A 16,651-nucleotide genomic window follows, 5' to 3' on the forward strand; every position below is an offset into this window, starting at 1 on the left:
ATATCATCTCTCCTAATGTCTACCCTCTCAAACATTCTCATTATATTTACTTCATTTCCACCTCCAAAATATCGAGCATCCACATACCTTCATTTCCACCTCCAAAATATCGAGCAAATCCCAACAAAGTGTACAAGAAGAGACATTGAGAGGCTTGTGTGTAGTCTTGTATCTTTGGATTCACTTGTATCTTAAAATTTATATGAAAGTGTAATTAGGCATGAGGTAAAGATTTAGTTTCATATTCTCAAGTCTTGCATTTATTTTTTGTGCTCTCTTTTTCATATTTAGGCCTGTGTCTAATGAGATCCAAATCCTTAGTCAAACTATCTTTTGAGTGGTTTCTTGAGTTTAAGCAACAAGTTTCCGGTTTGGTGGATTTGCCTCTATTTTGGCATTTATGTAGAGCATATCAATGCATCACCCACATTAATTCTTGCAGTCAAGAAAATGACAGACTTGATGGCTTTCATTTATTTTTTATTTCTTTTTTCTTTTTTCTTTTTTTTTGTGTATTTACTTCTATGGTTAAATTATGTTTTTCTAAAAAAAAATGTAAATTGATCTTATTGGTATAGACATCATATATTTTCTTATTTTCCTAATTGTGATATCAACACCTGTATTTTTATGCAATATCTATTATATGAGTTGACAGGTCCATCCTTAACATTAAAATCTAGTAGTTTTATTATTTTAGAAGATTTTATTTTCTATTTTGGTCAACTATAGTTCATATCATCATCACTTATTACTAATAAAAAAATTAATTATGTTCATGAGATCAGGGTCTTTAATCCATTTTCATGCTTCTTTCCATGTATATTATGTATCTTGATTAAGAAACTTGTGAAATTGTGAAGTCTTGTCTCTTCAAAGATCTTATTCAGACTGTCCACCTGCAAAATATTTTCAAACTGAATGTGAATATCCTCATATGCTGCACAATCAATAATGAAGTGTTGTTCAGTTTCAACTACCCCTTTGTTGCAGAAAATGAGGTTTCTTCCCAATCTTCTTTGGGGACCATGCATCTGCCCATCTTACATCTGGACCCAATCCTCAGCTGAACAACTAACCTATTGGTGTGCTCCTTTGATTGACAGCACCCTGATATGCAGTTGCATGCGCCACACGTCTCATAGCCGTTGCAGCCCTTGTCCTGTCTGTAAATATGGCTAATGCATTCTTGTCATTCAGCCAAACAAGTTCACACTCCCCACCGAATCTCAGAATTAGGGAGCTTACACTGACATCTGTTTCTCTTGGTAAATCAAATAAGGCAAATACAAGCCTCGGATCCATGTCTACCAATGAATTAAAAATGGGAGGTTGCACCTGCCCTGTGGTTTGCAATGGACCATTAAGTAACAGGTTGCGTGCTGGGGCTCTTGACTTTTGTGTGGCCTGTACAATTAAAAAGCGTCTTGGTTCCCATCCAGCCCAAAATACAGAAAGATTCCACCTTCCTGCAAGTAGCTTCAATATGTCCCTTTTCTCCTTTGGCACAGCATTGAAAATGTGGACACGAATACCGTTTGTGTTTATTTTTGTCCTTCCCAGAACTAAATATTTAAACCTATCTTCAACATCTGAGACCCATTGAGGCTCTCTCCGAATCAAGTCAGCAAGCATTTCTGATGTTTTTCCATTCACCTCTTGTAGATCAACTGTTGTTGAAATGTCGAAGGCATTTGCTAGAGTCTTCTTCCTCTCCAACTTTGCACATTCATCATCACATGCAAGCTTTCTCTGGCCCATTGGAACTCTGGTCAAATGTGACTCTGTTGGCTGAAGGGGAGCAGGCAATTTGTGATAAATAGAAGCTTCAAAGACTGGATCAGCTCTGATATTGTTACCTCCGGCATCACATGGAACTTTTGCTGTCATTCGACCACATGAGCAAGTAATAGTCACTGGAAATGTGCATCTGGTATCAGGGCAAGGCCTAGGTGGGTGACACAGAGAAATACACGTATGTTTGCAATCTCTACGACTAGCTCCACAAGTTTGCCCACATGAGATTCTGGCTTTAGATGATGAACTTTCCATGGAAACTGGGTCACAGGGTGGTATATGGCATGTCCTAGTACAAGCATGCATTCCACATTGCCTTGTTTTCCCACAAAGCTTATTGCATTTTATTTCTCGTGAACCACATAGAACATTTCTAAGGATTACATGACTTCCTACACATTTTTTTGCAGCACTCGCTGTGCAAGGAGGGCACTCTCCAAGATGGCAATTATGAGTTGCAGAATGTCCACATGGCTGAGGAATGGAGCAAGGATATGCACATGAAGGAATAGGTGTTCCACATGGTACTGGAGGAGGAATTGATGTCTTCCCACATGCACAAGAGAGATCAGTAAAATTAGTTTCAAGACATGGGGGGCAGTAGCCACTATGGCAAAGTTCCTGGCAGTAATGTTGACCACATCTCATCTTTTTCCCACATGGCATAAGACATAAATGTGGATCCCAGTCACCTGTTTGAATAGCAGACCGACCTCGATGTGACAGAGAGCAGCATTTTTCATTGCATCTGTGTCTACCACAGTTTTTCTTCTGTCCACAAACCTTTTCACACAAAAATTCTTTGTTGTCCTTTGTGACTGATGTTGTTTTCCAACAACTGACTTTTCTGGAAGAAGATCCACATCGACATTTCTGATCCACAGAAACCAGACAAGGAGGGCAGATGCCCTGGTGACAAGAATTTATGCACTTGTGTTTCCCACAAGGAAGAAGCTTTTCACATACTTCTGAGCATGTTGGCACAGGATCCAGGCAACTCTTCCTTTGATTTAGTATTTGCGTTTTACCACAGGGGCATGTTTTTAACTTCTCAGGTAATAAATCACATTCTTTGCATTCTCCTGGATGACATCCCAAGCTGCAATTGTGATTTTGACACGAGAGCATCTTCATACAAAGATTCTCACATGCATATACACCACTTTTCCACTCTAATTCTCCATGGAACTCCAGGTCCCCGCAAAGCATCATGTTCTCTTTTTTCCCACAAAAGCATGAAGCATTTGTTAAAATAGTGCATGAACCACAAGGACCCTCATGGCATATTTTATCACAAAGATGTCGACCACAGGTAAGAAGCTGCTCGCACACTTGTCCACATGTTTCAGCTGGTTTCTGATCGGAACATCTTCTTGTAGTTGTTTTTTTACCGCATGGGCATGGCTGAGGTGCAGCCATTGCTGTGCAAGGAGGACAAGGGCCTGGATGACATAGGAGTGTGCAAGTATGAGGGCAACGAGACAGTTCCTTCCCTTTATCAAGTGATTTTCCACATGGCTCTCCACATGAGTGTGGAGTCAGATAGAAATCATTGTATGGGTTTTGCATTTTTCCGCAGAAACAATAATACTGAAGATCCTCTGGTCTTGAATACTGCACTGATTGACAACCTGGGCATCTCCAATTAGATCTCTGACTTTGCCCAGCAGACAAATCTCTGGAAGTCGGAGCTCGTGCCCACTTCCTTATGCAATGTAGGTGAAAGAGTGCATAGCAGCTATTACAAGACCATATTGCCGCTGATTTTCCCACCATCTCATAGCAAATCATGCATTCCACCTTGCTTTGTTGAAGCTTCCGTTCAATCTCCTGCACAAGATTTGGCACGTTTGATCTCTCCAAATGAATAACCTCCTCACTTTCCTGCTTCAAAAGTGGCCGAGCATTAACTTCTGACGATGGAGCGTGATACCTCCAATCCTGGCTACTACTCCTGTTCATAAGTCCAAGATCCTCCATTTCTGATCTCTTATGGTGTACAGATTGTGAAGGATGCTTTCTGTCATTCATGGGGAGCATTAAATCCTGAGATGATGAATTATGTCCACACTTGGATGCTCTACCTCTACCTCTAGGAGTCCAAACCCTGCGCCCATTGGTGTTAGGGTTAGGGTTTTGATTATGGTTTCCTCTACCTCTAGGAATCCATGCCCTGCGCCCATTGTCTCCATACGAATTTTGCCTACCACTGTTATTGGTTATTTTTACATCCTCTGTGCTAGCACCCATTTCCATATCTATTAAACCCACACCCTGGGGCCTGTACTAGTGAAATGTTTGTGTTTGATTTACACACAACTCTGTTAAGAGAAAACAAAAAATCAATATACAGTGGTTGCTGATTAAGAAGACAAACTACAAAAATAGAGTAGTGGATATGATGTACCTTCTTCAGAGTTTGGAGAAAAGTGACGTGACTCGGTTGTTCAGTGCAACTAATCCACTCCGGGCAAAAGCTGAACACCTAATCAATACAATTCGAATGGATTTCCGAGTGGGAAAATGGGGCAGAGGCTTATGACAGGGAAGATCATTTACAGCTTGAATTTTGTCTCTTTTTTCCCTCCTTAAAAATTATTGAACTAGTAGGGTCAAGGGATATGTCCATATGATATTGGAGGGAAAACTTAAATGAATTATATTGTTATATAATTAGTTATATAATAATTAAAATCTATATATGTTTTGATATATTGTCATTCTTCATCTTAAATATGTCTTTAGAGTTATTAGATGTCAATATAATAATATGTTATAGCATATGGATGATTAATATTTTAAATTAACTTAATATTTAAATTTAATTGGTGAACAAATTTGTAAACAAATAAATATAATAGAAATTAAAAGTAATAGCTTAAATGACATGGTGGTCAGTGTGGGTGAGTACGTTGGGGTTATTATGCAAGCCCTCCTTGGAGGTGCATAATGTGGTTACTATTTCTGTCTTTGGATATGAGAAGATCCCCACTTTTGGACTTACTGTTCTCTGCAAATATTTAAAGAATGTAAGGGTCTAGATAGGTAGAGTATTAGGATGACATGTAGATGGATTTTTGTATTTCCAGGGGGTTATATTAGGTAGAGGGATGATGATATCAGGCCTAGAAGCCAATTTTGTAATACTTTTTGAAGTTAATATAAGGGCGCTATCCCCTTTAATGATAGCTCTTACCATAGAAAAAAAAAAAATTAAAAAATAAATAAATAAATTTAAAAAAAAAGAAAAAGTAATAGCTTAAATATTATACAATGGAAAATAACATATATAATAGTCTTAAGGATTAATATAAATAGTGAAGATGTAAGGTAGAGTACATAGAAATTGAGGGAGAAGATTAATATTATCTTATATTATTTTTACAATATTATTAATTAATTAGTATTTTTATATTATCTTATATTATTTGTACAATATTTTTACAATATTATCTTGTAGTGTTGGTTTCATATGGAATATAAGAAACGTTCAATTAAATTAGCTGGAGTGAAAAACTTTATTTCCCTTCCTTTTTAACATAAAAATATTTTTTAATAAATAAATTTTGGTTCTTTTAATTGTCACAAGGAGGCGTGCACTCCCATGTTTGTAAAATTGATCATAGTGGAAATAGTTGGTTGCATATAATAAATAGTTAGCAAACCGGTTGCATTTAATGCATGTTGTAAAACTTGTTGGAAAATAAACAAGTTAAGAGAGGCCAAGTTTGCATTATCAACAATAAATGCACTTACAATACAATCACTTTCATTCTCCTCTCTGCATCCACCATAGTAGCACTTTTGTACATGTGATCAACCTCCTTATGCTTCCCACCTACATTCAACTATTATATCATAATTCTACACCCAAAAGGCTAAATTTATAGAATAGCAAGAGCTCTAAAACCACCAATAAAGATGTCCAAAGAAGCCTTTTCATTTCTCACGACCACAACCCTTGCAATTCCTCCATAAAACTCGAAAAGACACCAATTTTGACTCTAGCATTTTTCCTCCAACTTGGGCACAGATTCTTGCAAGATAAACATTACATTAAATGTTATAAATGATATAATGCCAAGAGAAACTTGTTGCCTCTTCTAAGTTCTACTTGGAGAAGCCCATAGGTCACTCATTTGTCCACTTCCCAAGTCATTAAATATCTTATTCTTGACATCTATAAGTGTTAGGACACTTTACAAGGATGTTGGAACCATGTCATAAGATTTACCAAGGTAGATGACACCTTAATCCTAACAAAATTGACCTATTCATTTAATGTTCTTATCTTTCAGTCATTGTCGGTGTGAGACTTTTCCGAAGTTAGACAAATTTTTCAGTTGTGAGTTTTCTCACTAGGTTAGCCTATTGACTAATTATTGACATCATTTACCTTGGTGTTAAATATTAGGAGTATACTTTTTGGCTAATCACTCTCAATTAAGGGCACTTCATTCCATGAGAGTTGATCAAAGCTATAATTTTGATCTTTCAACATGACTTTTGCATTTTAAGACTTGATTTTTGGTGGATTTTTGTGAGCCATTCAGTTTTATAAAAATCAAAGATCATTTGATGACATTTTATTTATGAGTTTAAAGTGGTAATAATCGCACACCTTGCTTTTTTTCCTTTCATTGCAGTCTTGTCTTCACTTATTTGTCTTTTATGTAAGGGACCAAACTTGATTTACAATTTATCCATTCTTTATTATGGGTCAATTTTACAAGCATGAAAAATGAACTTAGTTCAAATCTTATATGTATTGTATCTTGTCCCTCCTCTCCTTCATGAGGGAGAGAGAAGCTTACTTAAATATGAAACTAAGAACATCTACAAGTAACTGTTTGGGTAAGACCATCAAGCAAGGTTGTGGCATTTTGTGTAACTAGGCCAACATTTGAATTCAAATCTTTTGACACGTACAATTGAGATGCTAGTCCATCATGCTAGGGTCCAAGCATAATTTGTTCTTAAAGGACCCAGTAACAAAGGACTTCACTGGCTTGTTCTATGGGCAAGTTCTATCTCTCTCTTCGGATCTTTTGGGGGCTCCTTCTCAAAGACTCTTTTCCTCTTTGTTCATTGTATCTGAGAAAGGATATAGGGTTTTCTTCCTGATTCTTTCCCTATTGAGCTCTTGAATCAATTATCTTATTAATATATATATATATATATCAGTGGCTTGTCACTTTTGTTCAAAAAAACAAAAACAAAAACAAAGGACTTAACCAATATGTTTAGAAAGGTAATAAAACAAGAACAACAAACACACATGCTAAATTGAGTATCAAACCTAGTGTGAAATTATAAGCAGTGACAATTTATGATGTTACATACAACCTTCACTTTAGTGGCGGTATGAAATTGTGTTCTTACAAAGTAAAGTATGAAGAAGGCAAAGTATTTTCATCAAAACACTGATAAGATGGGACAACACTAAGTTGAGAGATGTGATAGCCCCTAGGCTTAGGATCCTACCAATGTTAAGATAAAAAGACTACACACATAAGGCACATACAATATAGGGAGTAGGGCATGTGGAGGGGGGAAGGTCGGTTTTAAAAGTTGACTCAAGGAACACAAAAGAAGGTGGGAAAATTGCACTTGAGAACTAATAGACTTGGTTTAGGAATCACAACAATTAATTGTGTCATTATTGCAAAAAACTTGCTGAAGGATAGGGGTATAACACTTACCTAAAATATATGCATGAGGGGTCTGTGTAGATACCACATGACTCTTTCTACTAGATACCAAAGGGTGAAACAAAGGATCAATGTGTCTTTTGATTCTCTTTTATTTTTACCCAATTTAACCATTGATTCCTTACACTTTGGCTTCTTGATTTGCCTTATCCACTACTTCCTATTCTCATTTCACCCTTTGGTATTATGATATTCGCTTCTTCTAACCCTCTTGAAGGCATAGTTTTTATGTTTCATCTTTAGTGCTTATTCACTCTTTATGCATCTTATATTCCACTCTCAATATTACTTTTGATCTATTATATGCACATCTCATTTATCTTATATCGTTTCTCATGTTAGATTTTTCACTTCGCCTTTGCCTACATTAAATTCCATGTTATATTGTACTACCATGTATTGCCTTCTTTATGCTTATCTTCATCTTGGTATATGGTTTCTTATAATATACTTCTCTTGTCCTCTTAATTAAAATGTATAAGTATATGTATAAACCTAAGACAAAGTATTGAATTAATCATTGTTTTCTTTGATTTTAAATATATAGGAGAGACATATATCTATTCTTATTATTTTTAATCTTTTCACTAATCTTTTATTTCTTTCTTTTTTATTAAATGTTTATTTTTTTCTTGTTATTTCTTCTTTATGTCTTTTTATATTTACCATTTTTTTAAATTAATTATATAAATATTTCTTTTTTTTTTAATAAGTAAATAGTTGCAGAGGGGCAACACCCTTGTATTAAACAAAAAAGAGAATACAAGGCCTGATTCAATAAGAGTGGTAGGGGGAAAGAACCAAGAATAAAACCCTCTACCTTAGCTCTAGTCCCTAGACAAGAAAGACCAACCCTGAATGCTGGATGAGTACAAAAATATACCAACCTCATAAAGATGTAGAGGTTTTAAGACAAAAACAGACAATCTCAAAAAACAGAGAGACCGGAGGACCTAATGTCAACCGGAATCAAAGAGAGTCTTCAAAAGCATCATCCACAAGCGCATTGGCCACATCCAGGACAATGGGACATTCAGTGCCATAGTTCGAATGAGTTTTCGATTCTTCCTTCTCCTTAGGGATTCGGTAGTCGTATGGGAACCACTCTTTGCCCAACCCAAAACCCCAGTCATTTCCATCCACCAGATGTCCATTCTCCAAAATCCCAAAGTCATCAATACTCGCTAGCTCTTTATCACAAAGAAAATTTACCCTCCATTCTGGCATGAAGTCGCTTTGTATGCCAGCCGCTTTAAGCAAGAAATCAATGTTCCTGGAGATGAGAGGCTAGGATGCTTGGAGAGACTCGAAATCCAGGTAATTAACAATCACAAGCTTCTTCACCTCCGCTACGTTTCTTAGTGACATATAGTAATTTTTGGGAAGTGGAATTCTAAGATTGGCATCAATATTGTCCAATACAACATCTATTTCCCCCAATAGGCGATGCTTAAACATCATTTGAGTTAACAGTTTTTCTTTCTGCTTACTAGTCCCCATGCAAATTATCATTGCAAGAAAAAAAGTTGGGATATCGGCATTGGCTCTGTACCTGTGGTAAGCCATAAGGAATTCCTTTCCCATAATCCTCTTAAGGTTGTGGAGAATAAGAGGATGTTGAGAGAAGAGGACCTCTTGCAGACGTTTGTCCGTGATTTCACCCAGGAAATCCATTTGGCGACAAATAGCTTCAAGGAGGATTGGGGTCTCCATAGTGAGTCGCCAAGAAATGAAAGCAATTGTTTGATGCAAAGAAAGGGTATTCCATTGATAAATAGCAAGGCATCAAACATGAGAATACGACACCCTGCAAGCAATTCATACCCATTAAATACCCACATGCGTGAGTTGACAGTATCCAAAAAACCATCTGCACCAAAGCTCCTCAACTTGGTGTCGACTGACTTTAAGCATCAAGTGATCATAGACAAATATTGAGAGGATCTAGTCATAACTAGATATTAATAAAGTACACTTATATTTAATTGCCACGGGGCCAAAAACCAGCACGAATCAATGATGCCGACAATGTGTCACATCTCGTAGATAAGAAGAAGCCTTAATAGGTTAACAGGGTAGATTGTCGCTCTCTCCACCGGAAACCATGACCATAAATTGGAGAGGGGGTAAAGCAGCTACCGAGGAGCAAAGCACCGGTTTGCTCCACAACCGGAAGTTGTGGAAAGAACCGGAGAGCGTGCAACCATCAATAGACCCAATCGGAAAGCGTCCCCCCTCAATGGAAAGTGAGGATAGCATGTCAACCGGTGGAAGCAATGCCACATCACCAACTAGCCCAACAAAAAATCATCATTGGTGGATATTCAGGTGGGGTCTCTAATAGCTATAGCCAATTTAGAAAGTCTATCAACTTCACCATTACCTTCCCTGTAGATGTGGCTAACTCGAAATTCATCAAAGGTAGCTAGCAGCGCCAGGATTGGTTGAAGCCACTGGTTAAGGTGCCAACTAGGGATGTTATTACAGTGGATCGCATTAACAAAATTTAATGAGTCTCCCTCCAAATGAATAATCTACACCCCTAGCTCCTTCCCTAACTGAAGTCCTCTTAAAGCCACTTTGAATTCCGCTTCATTATTAGTAGCTACTCCAATCTTTTCAGAGATTTCTTTTATACAGAGACCATTAGAGTCCCTCAAAATACAACCAATAGCACTTTGACCTGGGTTTTTTGCAGAAGCACCATCAAAGTTTAACTTGCTCCACCCATCCTCTAGCGCATCCCATTTCACCCCCACTCTTGGATTGGACTGATCCACCAGGGTGACCAGACCGAAGATCGGTGGGATGAGTAGGTTTGGAAGAACCAGCTTAATCTTACAATCCCAGTCCGTGAACAGATTTTTCTTTAATGTTTTGGATTGGGCAACCTCATTCAGGAGCTCAGTTAGGTGGTTCTCATTTTTCCCACAAAGAGACAATAAGCTCATTTCTTTACCCTGAAAGATTCTATGGTTCCTTTCTTTCCAAATTTCCAAAATCAAAAGTGATGGGAGGATAAAAAGCAAATCAGCAAAAACAACCTTACCTGCCAGTTTAGGCCATTGCAAAAACCACTTATCCAGCCCTGCTTGGAACGGGCCGAAGATTCTCAGTTTTCCCATGAAATGCCACCAACAGTGACTGAAGAATTTGCATTGGAGAAGAAGATGATCTGTAGTCTCTTCCTGCTCTAGACATGAAGTACATCTGATGGGTCCATTGATACCCATTGAATGGAGTCTTTCTTGAGTTAATATTTTTCTCTGACAAGCCAACCAGGCAAAGGAGCCCGCTTTAGGAAGGAGGTGTTGATGCCAAAAAAGATTAACAGACCAGTCTTTTTTATCTATAGCTTCTTCTTTCAACTTGTAACCAAAACATACTTTGTATTTACCATCAGAGGAACTACACCACCTAATAATGTCCTTATGAGGGGAAGGGAAAATAATCCTTTTGTTGAGAATGTCAGTAAACAAGTCCTTCTAAAGCTGATCCAAGTTTAGTTGATCCAAAGAGTTCCATTTCCATTTAGCAATACCATTTTCATGGATCTGATAGCCATAATCATAGATATTGTGCACCCAAAGGCGACAGGTTTATGCCATAATAGGTTGCAGAGAGGGTTTGTGACATAGGGCATCTTCACCATACCAAGAATCAAACTAAAAGGAGGCATCCCTACCATTCCTGACCTCCCAGGTAACCTGATCACTTATGATTTCCCTGTTGTCCACAATAAAATTCTAGATAGCCAAGCCTCTAGGAGGATTGTTGATAGTCAGAATCCTTTTAGGCTCTAGGGAGTCCAAATATTTATGTTTCAGGAGCCTTGCCCATTTTCGTTTCCTGTCGCTACAAATTTCCCAAACCAGTTTAGCTCCCATTGCTAAATTCATGATCAAGATTTGGCGAATGCTAGCACCTCCTGCCTTTTTTGGTTGGCAGATCTTTTTCCAAGCTATCAAAGGAAATTTACCTTTGTCATCCGAACCATTCCAAAGGAAATTTCTCATTAGAGAAATCAAATCATCTTCAATTGCCACCGGTAATCTCAGGCAAGCCATGGAAAAAACCGGTAGCGCTGAAAGAACCAATTTTATCATAGTGAGCTTCCCAACAGAGGATAACCACTTGCCTTTCCAAGATGCAAGCTTGGATTTGCACTTATCAATAAGATCTTCCAGTAGTGAGTTCTGTTACTGCCAATGAAGAGGGGGGTTCCAAGAAACTTCCCTGGGAAGTTTACGACTCTGAGATTAAGAATCCTTGATAATACAACTTGCGAGTTAAGCGGAGTGTTGACAAAAAGAACTTCAGATTTGTGCTAGTTGATTTTTTTCCCAGAAGCCATACAATAATCATCAATGCATGTTTTAATTGTTCTAGCTTCCCTCCTACAGGCCGAACCAAACAGAATGGTGTCATCAGCAAACTGAAGATGAGTCATTTTTTCAACCCCTGTTGCCACATTAACTCCAACCCAATGATCATCTTGTTGAAGAGCTCTTATAGATCGACCTAAAGCTTCAGCCATTATGATAAACAGAAATGGTGATAATGGATCACCTTGTCTGATTCCTCTTGTCAAAGAGAAGAACCATGGGACGACCCATTAACCAGAATAGAGAATTTGGGGGAAGAGAGACAACTCATGACCCAAGTGAGCCATTCCTTGTAGAAGCCAAATTTATCAAGAACATCAAATAGGAAATCCCTGTCCACCATGTCATAAGCTTTCAGGATGTCTAGTTTTAAAATCATACAGGAGTCTTTGGTCTTCTTGGTTGTGTGAAGCATTTCATGAGCAACGATAATGCCTTCCACAATGGATCTTCTAGGGGCAAAACCACTTTGTTCATCTGATATGATGTGTTTAAGGAGGGGCTTCAATATGTTAGCTATGATCTTTGTTACAATCTTATATATAGTGTTACATAGAGCAATGGGCCTAAAGCCACTCATCTGTTGTGGATTTTGCTTCTTTGGGATTAGAGTAAAAAAGGTGTGATTGATAGCCCCTATCATAGTCATCTTCTTTCTTGATTCTTCTACTACAAGATGTAGATCTCGAGCAATGATATCCCAGAAATGATTGAAGAAAGTAGCAGGAAAGCCATACGGGCCAAGAGTCTTATCTGGTTTCAACTGGAAGGTAGTATTTCTTACTTCATCAATTGAAATAGGAGTACAGAGAGATGTATTTTGATTAACGGATATCACAGATAGGATTGAGTTCATAATTCTGGCTCTTGCTTCATGTTAATCTGATGGTCACCATTCAACAAAGAGTCAAAGAATCTTACAGCTTCCTGCGCAATGTCCTCATAATTCCCGACAGTGACTCCATCCGGTCTCATAATCTTTGATATTTTGTTTCTATTTCAATTGGCAATGGCCGACTGGTGGAAGAATTTGGTGTTTTTATCACCTTCCTTTAGCCATAACTCCCTTGATTTTTGACGCCAGTGGATTTCCTCACACCGAAGGATTTCATTTAGATCAGATTTGAGAGAATTTTCTTTGATAAATAGATCCTCAGTCATTCCTGAAGTGATAACAGATTTGGTTAGATCTGCCACTTCAACCTTAATTCTTAATTTCTCCATATGAATATTCTTCAAATGGCTCTTATTCCATTCTTTGATCTTGACCTTAATATACTTGAGATTTTCATTGAGAATAAGTAGTCTCGATTGATTCCCAAAAACCGGTTGATTCCACCAAGCAGCTATAAGATCATATAGTTCAGGCACTTTGAACCACATTTTCTTAAACCGAAATGGGGTACCTCACTCCGCTTGACCCAAGGCAACCTCTAGACAGATTGGGTAATGATCTGATCTGATAAGCGAGAGAATTAACGATTCTAAGGCTAGATTTTGTCCTAACCACTCACCAGTAACAAGAAACCGGTCAAGCCGTTCAACAATATTAGTAAAACCCACTCTCCGATTTGTCCATGTGAAAATTCCATTTTTCAAAACAATGTCTAAAAGGTGATTCTTCTCAACAAAATCCAAAAAGTCCTTCTGGGATGTACCAGTCCTCTGAATACCCCCACTTTTCTCAATGCCAAAAAGGATCGCATTGAAGTCCCCGGCTACCACACAACTACCATCGGTAATACTATTTAGTTTGATGGATAAGAGATCTTAGAGAGCCCGTTTATCACTAGCAGTAGATGGTCCATACACATTGAAAAGATTGAAATTCTCATTCCGTCCAAGAATAGTAACCGAGCAATGTTGCCAATACTTATCATCCCCAACAAGTGAGATCTTAACATTCATGGGGCTCCAAATGATTCCCAAGCCACCAGAGGCTCCATCCGATTGCCTAAAAATCCCATTCCACTGTTTTCAAACTCTCATTTTAGCATCAATCTCAACCTTGCTCCATTTAGTTTCCTGTAGTAGCCAAATATCTCCTTTGGTGTCATCAATCTGGCGCTTAATCAAGTGCCATTTGTCAGGGGTATTGATGCCACTGACATTCCAAGATATGAGTTCCATTGCTCTTGGGAAAGGGCATTTCCCTTCCCTAAATTAAGTTTGGTTTGACCACTAGCAGCACCAGCCACTGCTAGCATAAATTTTTCGGACTTGCACCCCCGCACACCTTTTTAGCTTAAAATTTGGTTTTTCAATAGTTGAATCTGACTTTCCAAAACCTTTTGAAGAACCCTCCAATATAAGACCTGATTCAAGTTCAAAGTCTTCCTCCCCCTCCGAGGAGGAGGTTTCAATTTCACCATCTTCGAGTTCAATGCCTATCATGGAGCAGATCTGCCCTCCCATCTCCCCCATAGTGCCAGTCTCCATACCCTGAGAGTAAAAATTGCCATCTTCAATTGCCAGTTGATTCCTGGGCACAAAGGGGGAGGGTGGAAGTGAATCTGCTAACTTGGATTCAATGTCTGCCTGTAGGGTTTTGGTCTCCTCCAGAAGTGTGAGAAGATCTTGTTGGCTCTCGCTTTGACCAAAGGAGGGAGGAACTATGATCAAAGGGGTTTCCTCTATTAGTGGAACATTCTCCTTATCAAGAGTATCGTTGCTAAAAGAATCCTCGGTGTCAAAGGCAATAGGAGGTTCCAGTTGCAATTTTGCCTCGATAGGAGATTGCATACAGGAGTAACTTCATTGTATCGTTGCCGAAACATCACAATTAATACCAATATGATCCAAGGAAAAGCATTTAGGACAAATATGCAGTTGATCTTCTCTATCAATCTTTTGGATCCAGATCTTCCTGCCCCAATAATTATGACTTCGTCCGGGATCTTGGTGATTTGATTTGTGCTAATACAAATTCTGAGGAAGCTTCCCCATAGTTTATCCTCCAAGATGTCATTTGTCGATACAAAGGTGCCAAGGTATTTGCATATATCCTTAATGACATCAATGTGCCTATAATCTGAGGGACAATTATACAGTCTTATCCATACCTTGTTGTCCGACAATACATACGTTTGGGGGTTGAAATTGGGATGCCAATCAATGATGTGAATTTCAATGCCATCTAAGATGTATGCACCTTTATTTTTAGCTTTCCATTTCTCCTCATTGCTCATAAATTCAATCATATAGAAATCATTGGGGAGAATATTAATGTTAATATCCTTTCCCCACTGCGCTCTGCACCAGGATTCAAAGTTGTCCTTAACCCGCTTTCTACCACCCCACTTGATGATGTAATGCCCCGCCAAGAAACCCCTAAGGGTTTAAATTAAAAACACTCAAATAGAGTGTAAATTTTTTATTTTTATTTTTTTTAATAATAATTAAGAGTGTTAATGAAAAGGTTACAATATTAAGATAAATTGAAGTTAACTCAATTCATTATTAGACACGACATTAAAAATACAATGGAGATTATCTGTCAACTTAGATATCACAACGGAAGGCTCAGCCAATCCTAAGGAGTTTCCTAATGCGATTACACAACCTTACACCTAACTCAACTTGCGTCATTAGATCCATTAAACTGGATAACTTATATTACAGGAAAATGCATAGGTCTTGATTATATATGTGTTTTCAAGGTATGACATCTTAAAATTTTAGGAAGCGTTCAATTTCTTTGGTTGATGAGGAGACCCTTGAGAGGTTAATTACTCAAGGCACTTTAATTCATAATTTCATTAGGAGGTCTCCAAATGGGTTCAAGCGTTTTAAATGTAACCAAGTTCATTCATTAGAGTTTTAAAAATAACCATCTACGCTTGACATCATCCTTTGATGCTATAAGTATGCCTAACGAGAATTCATTCTTTTAGGGTTAAGCTACGATTAGTTAAACGAGGATTCCTTCATTTGATTTTAAGATATTCACCCACATTTGATATCTTTCTTAAATATTAAAAAGTATGGTTCATAGGAAGAATTCGTTCCTTAGGGATTAACTACAACAATCAGAGTGAGATCCCTTCATTTGGATCCATGAGTAGCCAACTGATGGGTTGAAAATTCTTATGATAGGTATAGTGTGAGTAGCCATGGGAATTCACTTGAAGTTTTAAAATAATACTACTAGATTGTCTAGAATCATTACGTTGAAAATGTATTGAGCCACCAGAGTTCATCCTTTAACTATAAGATATAGTTAGCAAGATATTATCTAACATTTCAAGATTAGAGTATAAATTCCAAGAGATGCTCTTCCATTAGGATTGAATTACAATTATCTCGTTGCAAATCACTTTTTTTTTATCGTTAAATGAATATAATGTGAGAGAGATTCTTTTATTAGATTTAATGTATCAACAACTAATTGAATCCCCCTTTTTTTCAGTTCATCTTTAGCAATCTTAAAGAAATTCATTGTTGAGGTTATAATTATTAAAGACTAGTTGAGATAACCCAATTTTAAAACTAAACTGGTGAGGATTATTGATTAAAATTACAACATAGATTACTAAGTATATTCACCCAATATACAACATGAATTACCTAATTGAGTCCACACGAATATCAATTTACTCTGGTGAGGTTTATTGTTAAGATTAAAACGTGAAATAACTTAACATATTTACCCAAAGCAATGAAACATAATTGACATGGCGAGATTCGTTTACTAAGGTAAAGGATAGATATTTCTATTATGTTCATCTTTTAGATTTCGATTTAGGAATTGTGACATAA

At 37.5% G+C, this 16,651-nt stretch overlaps 1 protein-coding gene across 1 annotated transcript; it reads right to left on the reverse strand.

The window, feature by feature from the left end:
• Nucleotides 1–797: 797 nt before the first annotated feature.
• Nucleotides 798–4,337, reverse strand: LOC131050611 (NF-X1-type zinc finger protein NFXL1-like). Its single transcript, XM_057984806.2, has 2 exons — nt 4,205–4,337; nt 798–4,118 (listed from the first exon to the last, which is right to left on the reverse strand). Exon 2 carries the CDS (start codon nt 4,051–4,053, stop codon nt 1,075–1,077), a length of 2,979 nt encoding a protein of 992 aa, XP_057840789.2. The 5' UTR covers nt 4,054–4,118; nt 4,205–4,337; the 3' UTR covers nt 798–1,074.
• Between the last annotated feature and the right edge of the window lie 12,314 nt (nt 4,338–16,651).

This window comes from Cryptomeria japonica, chromosome 8 (assembly GCF_030272615.1).
Source record: "Cryptomeria japonica chromosome 8, Sugi_1.0, whole genome shotgun sequence".
Lineage (NCBI taxonomy): Eukaryota > Viridiplantae > Streptophyta > Pinopsida > Cupressales > Cupressaceae > Cryptomeria > Cryptomeria japonica.

What these genes read in the sequence shown, in the direction of transcription:
- LOC131050611 (XM_057984806.2), bottom strand. Translation starts at nt 4,053, where the DNA reads ATGGAAATGGGTGCTAGCACAGAGGATGTAAAAATAACCAATAACAGT.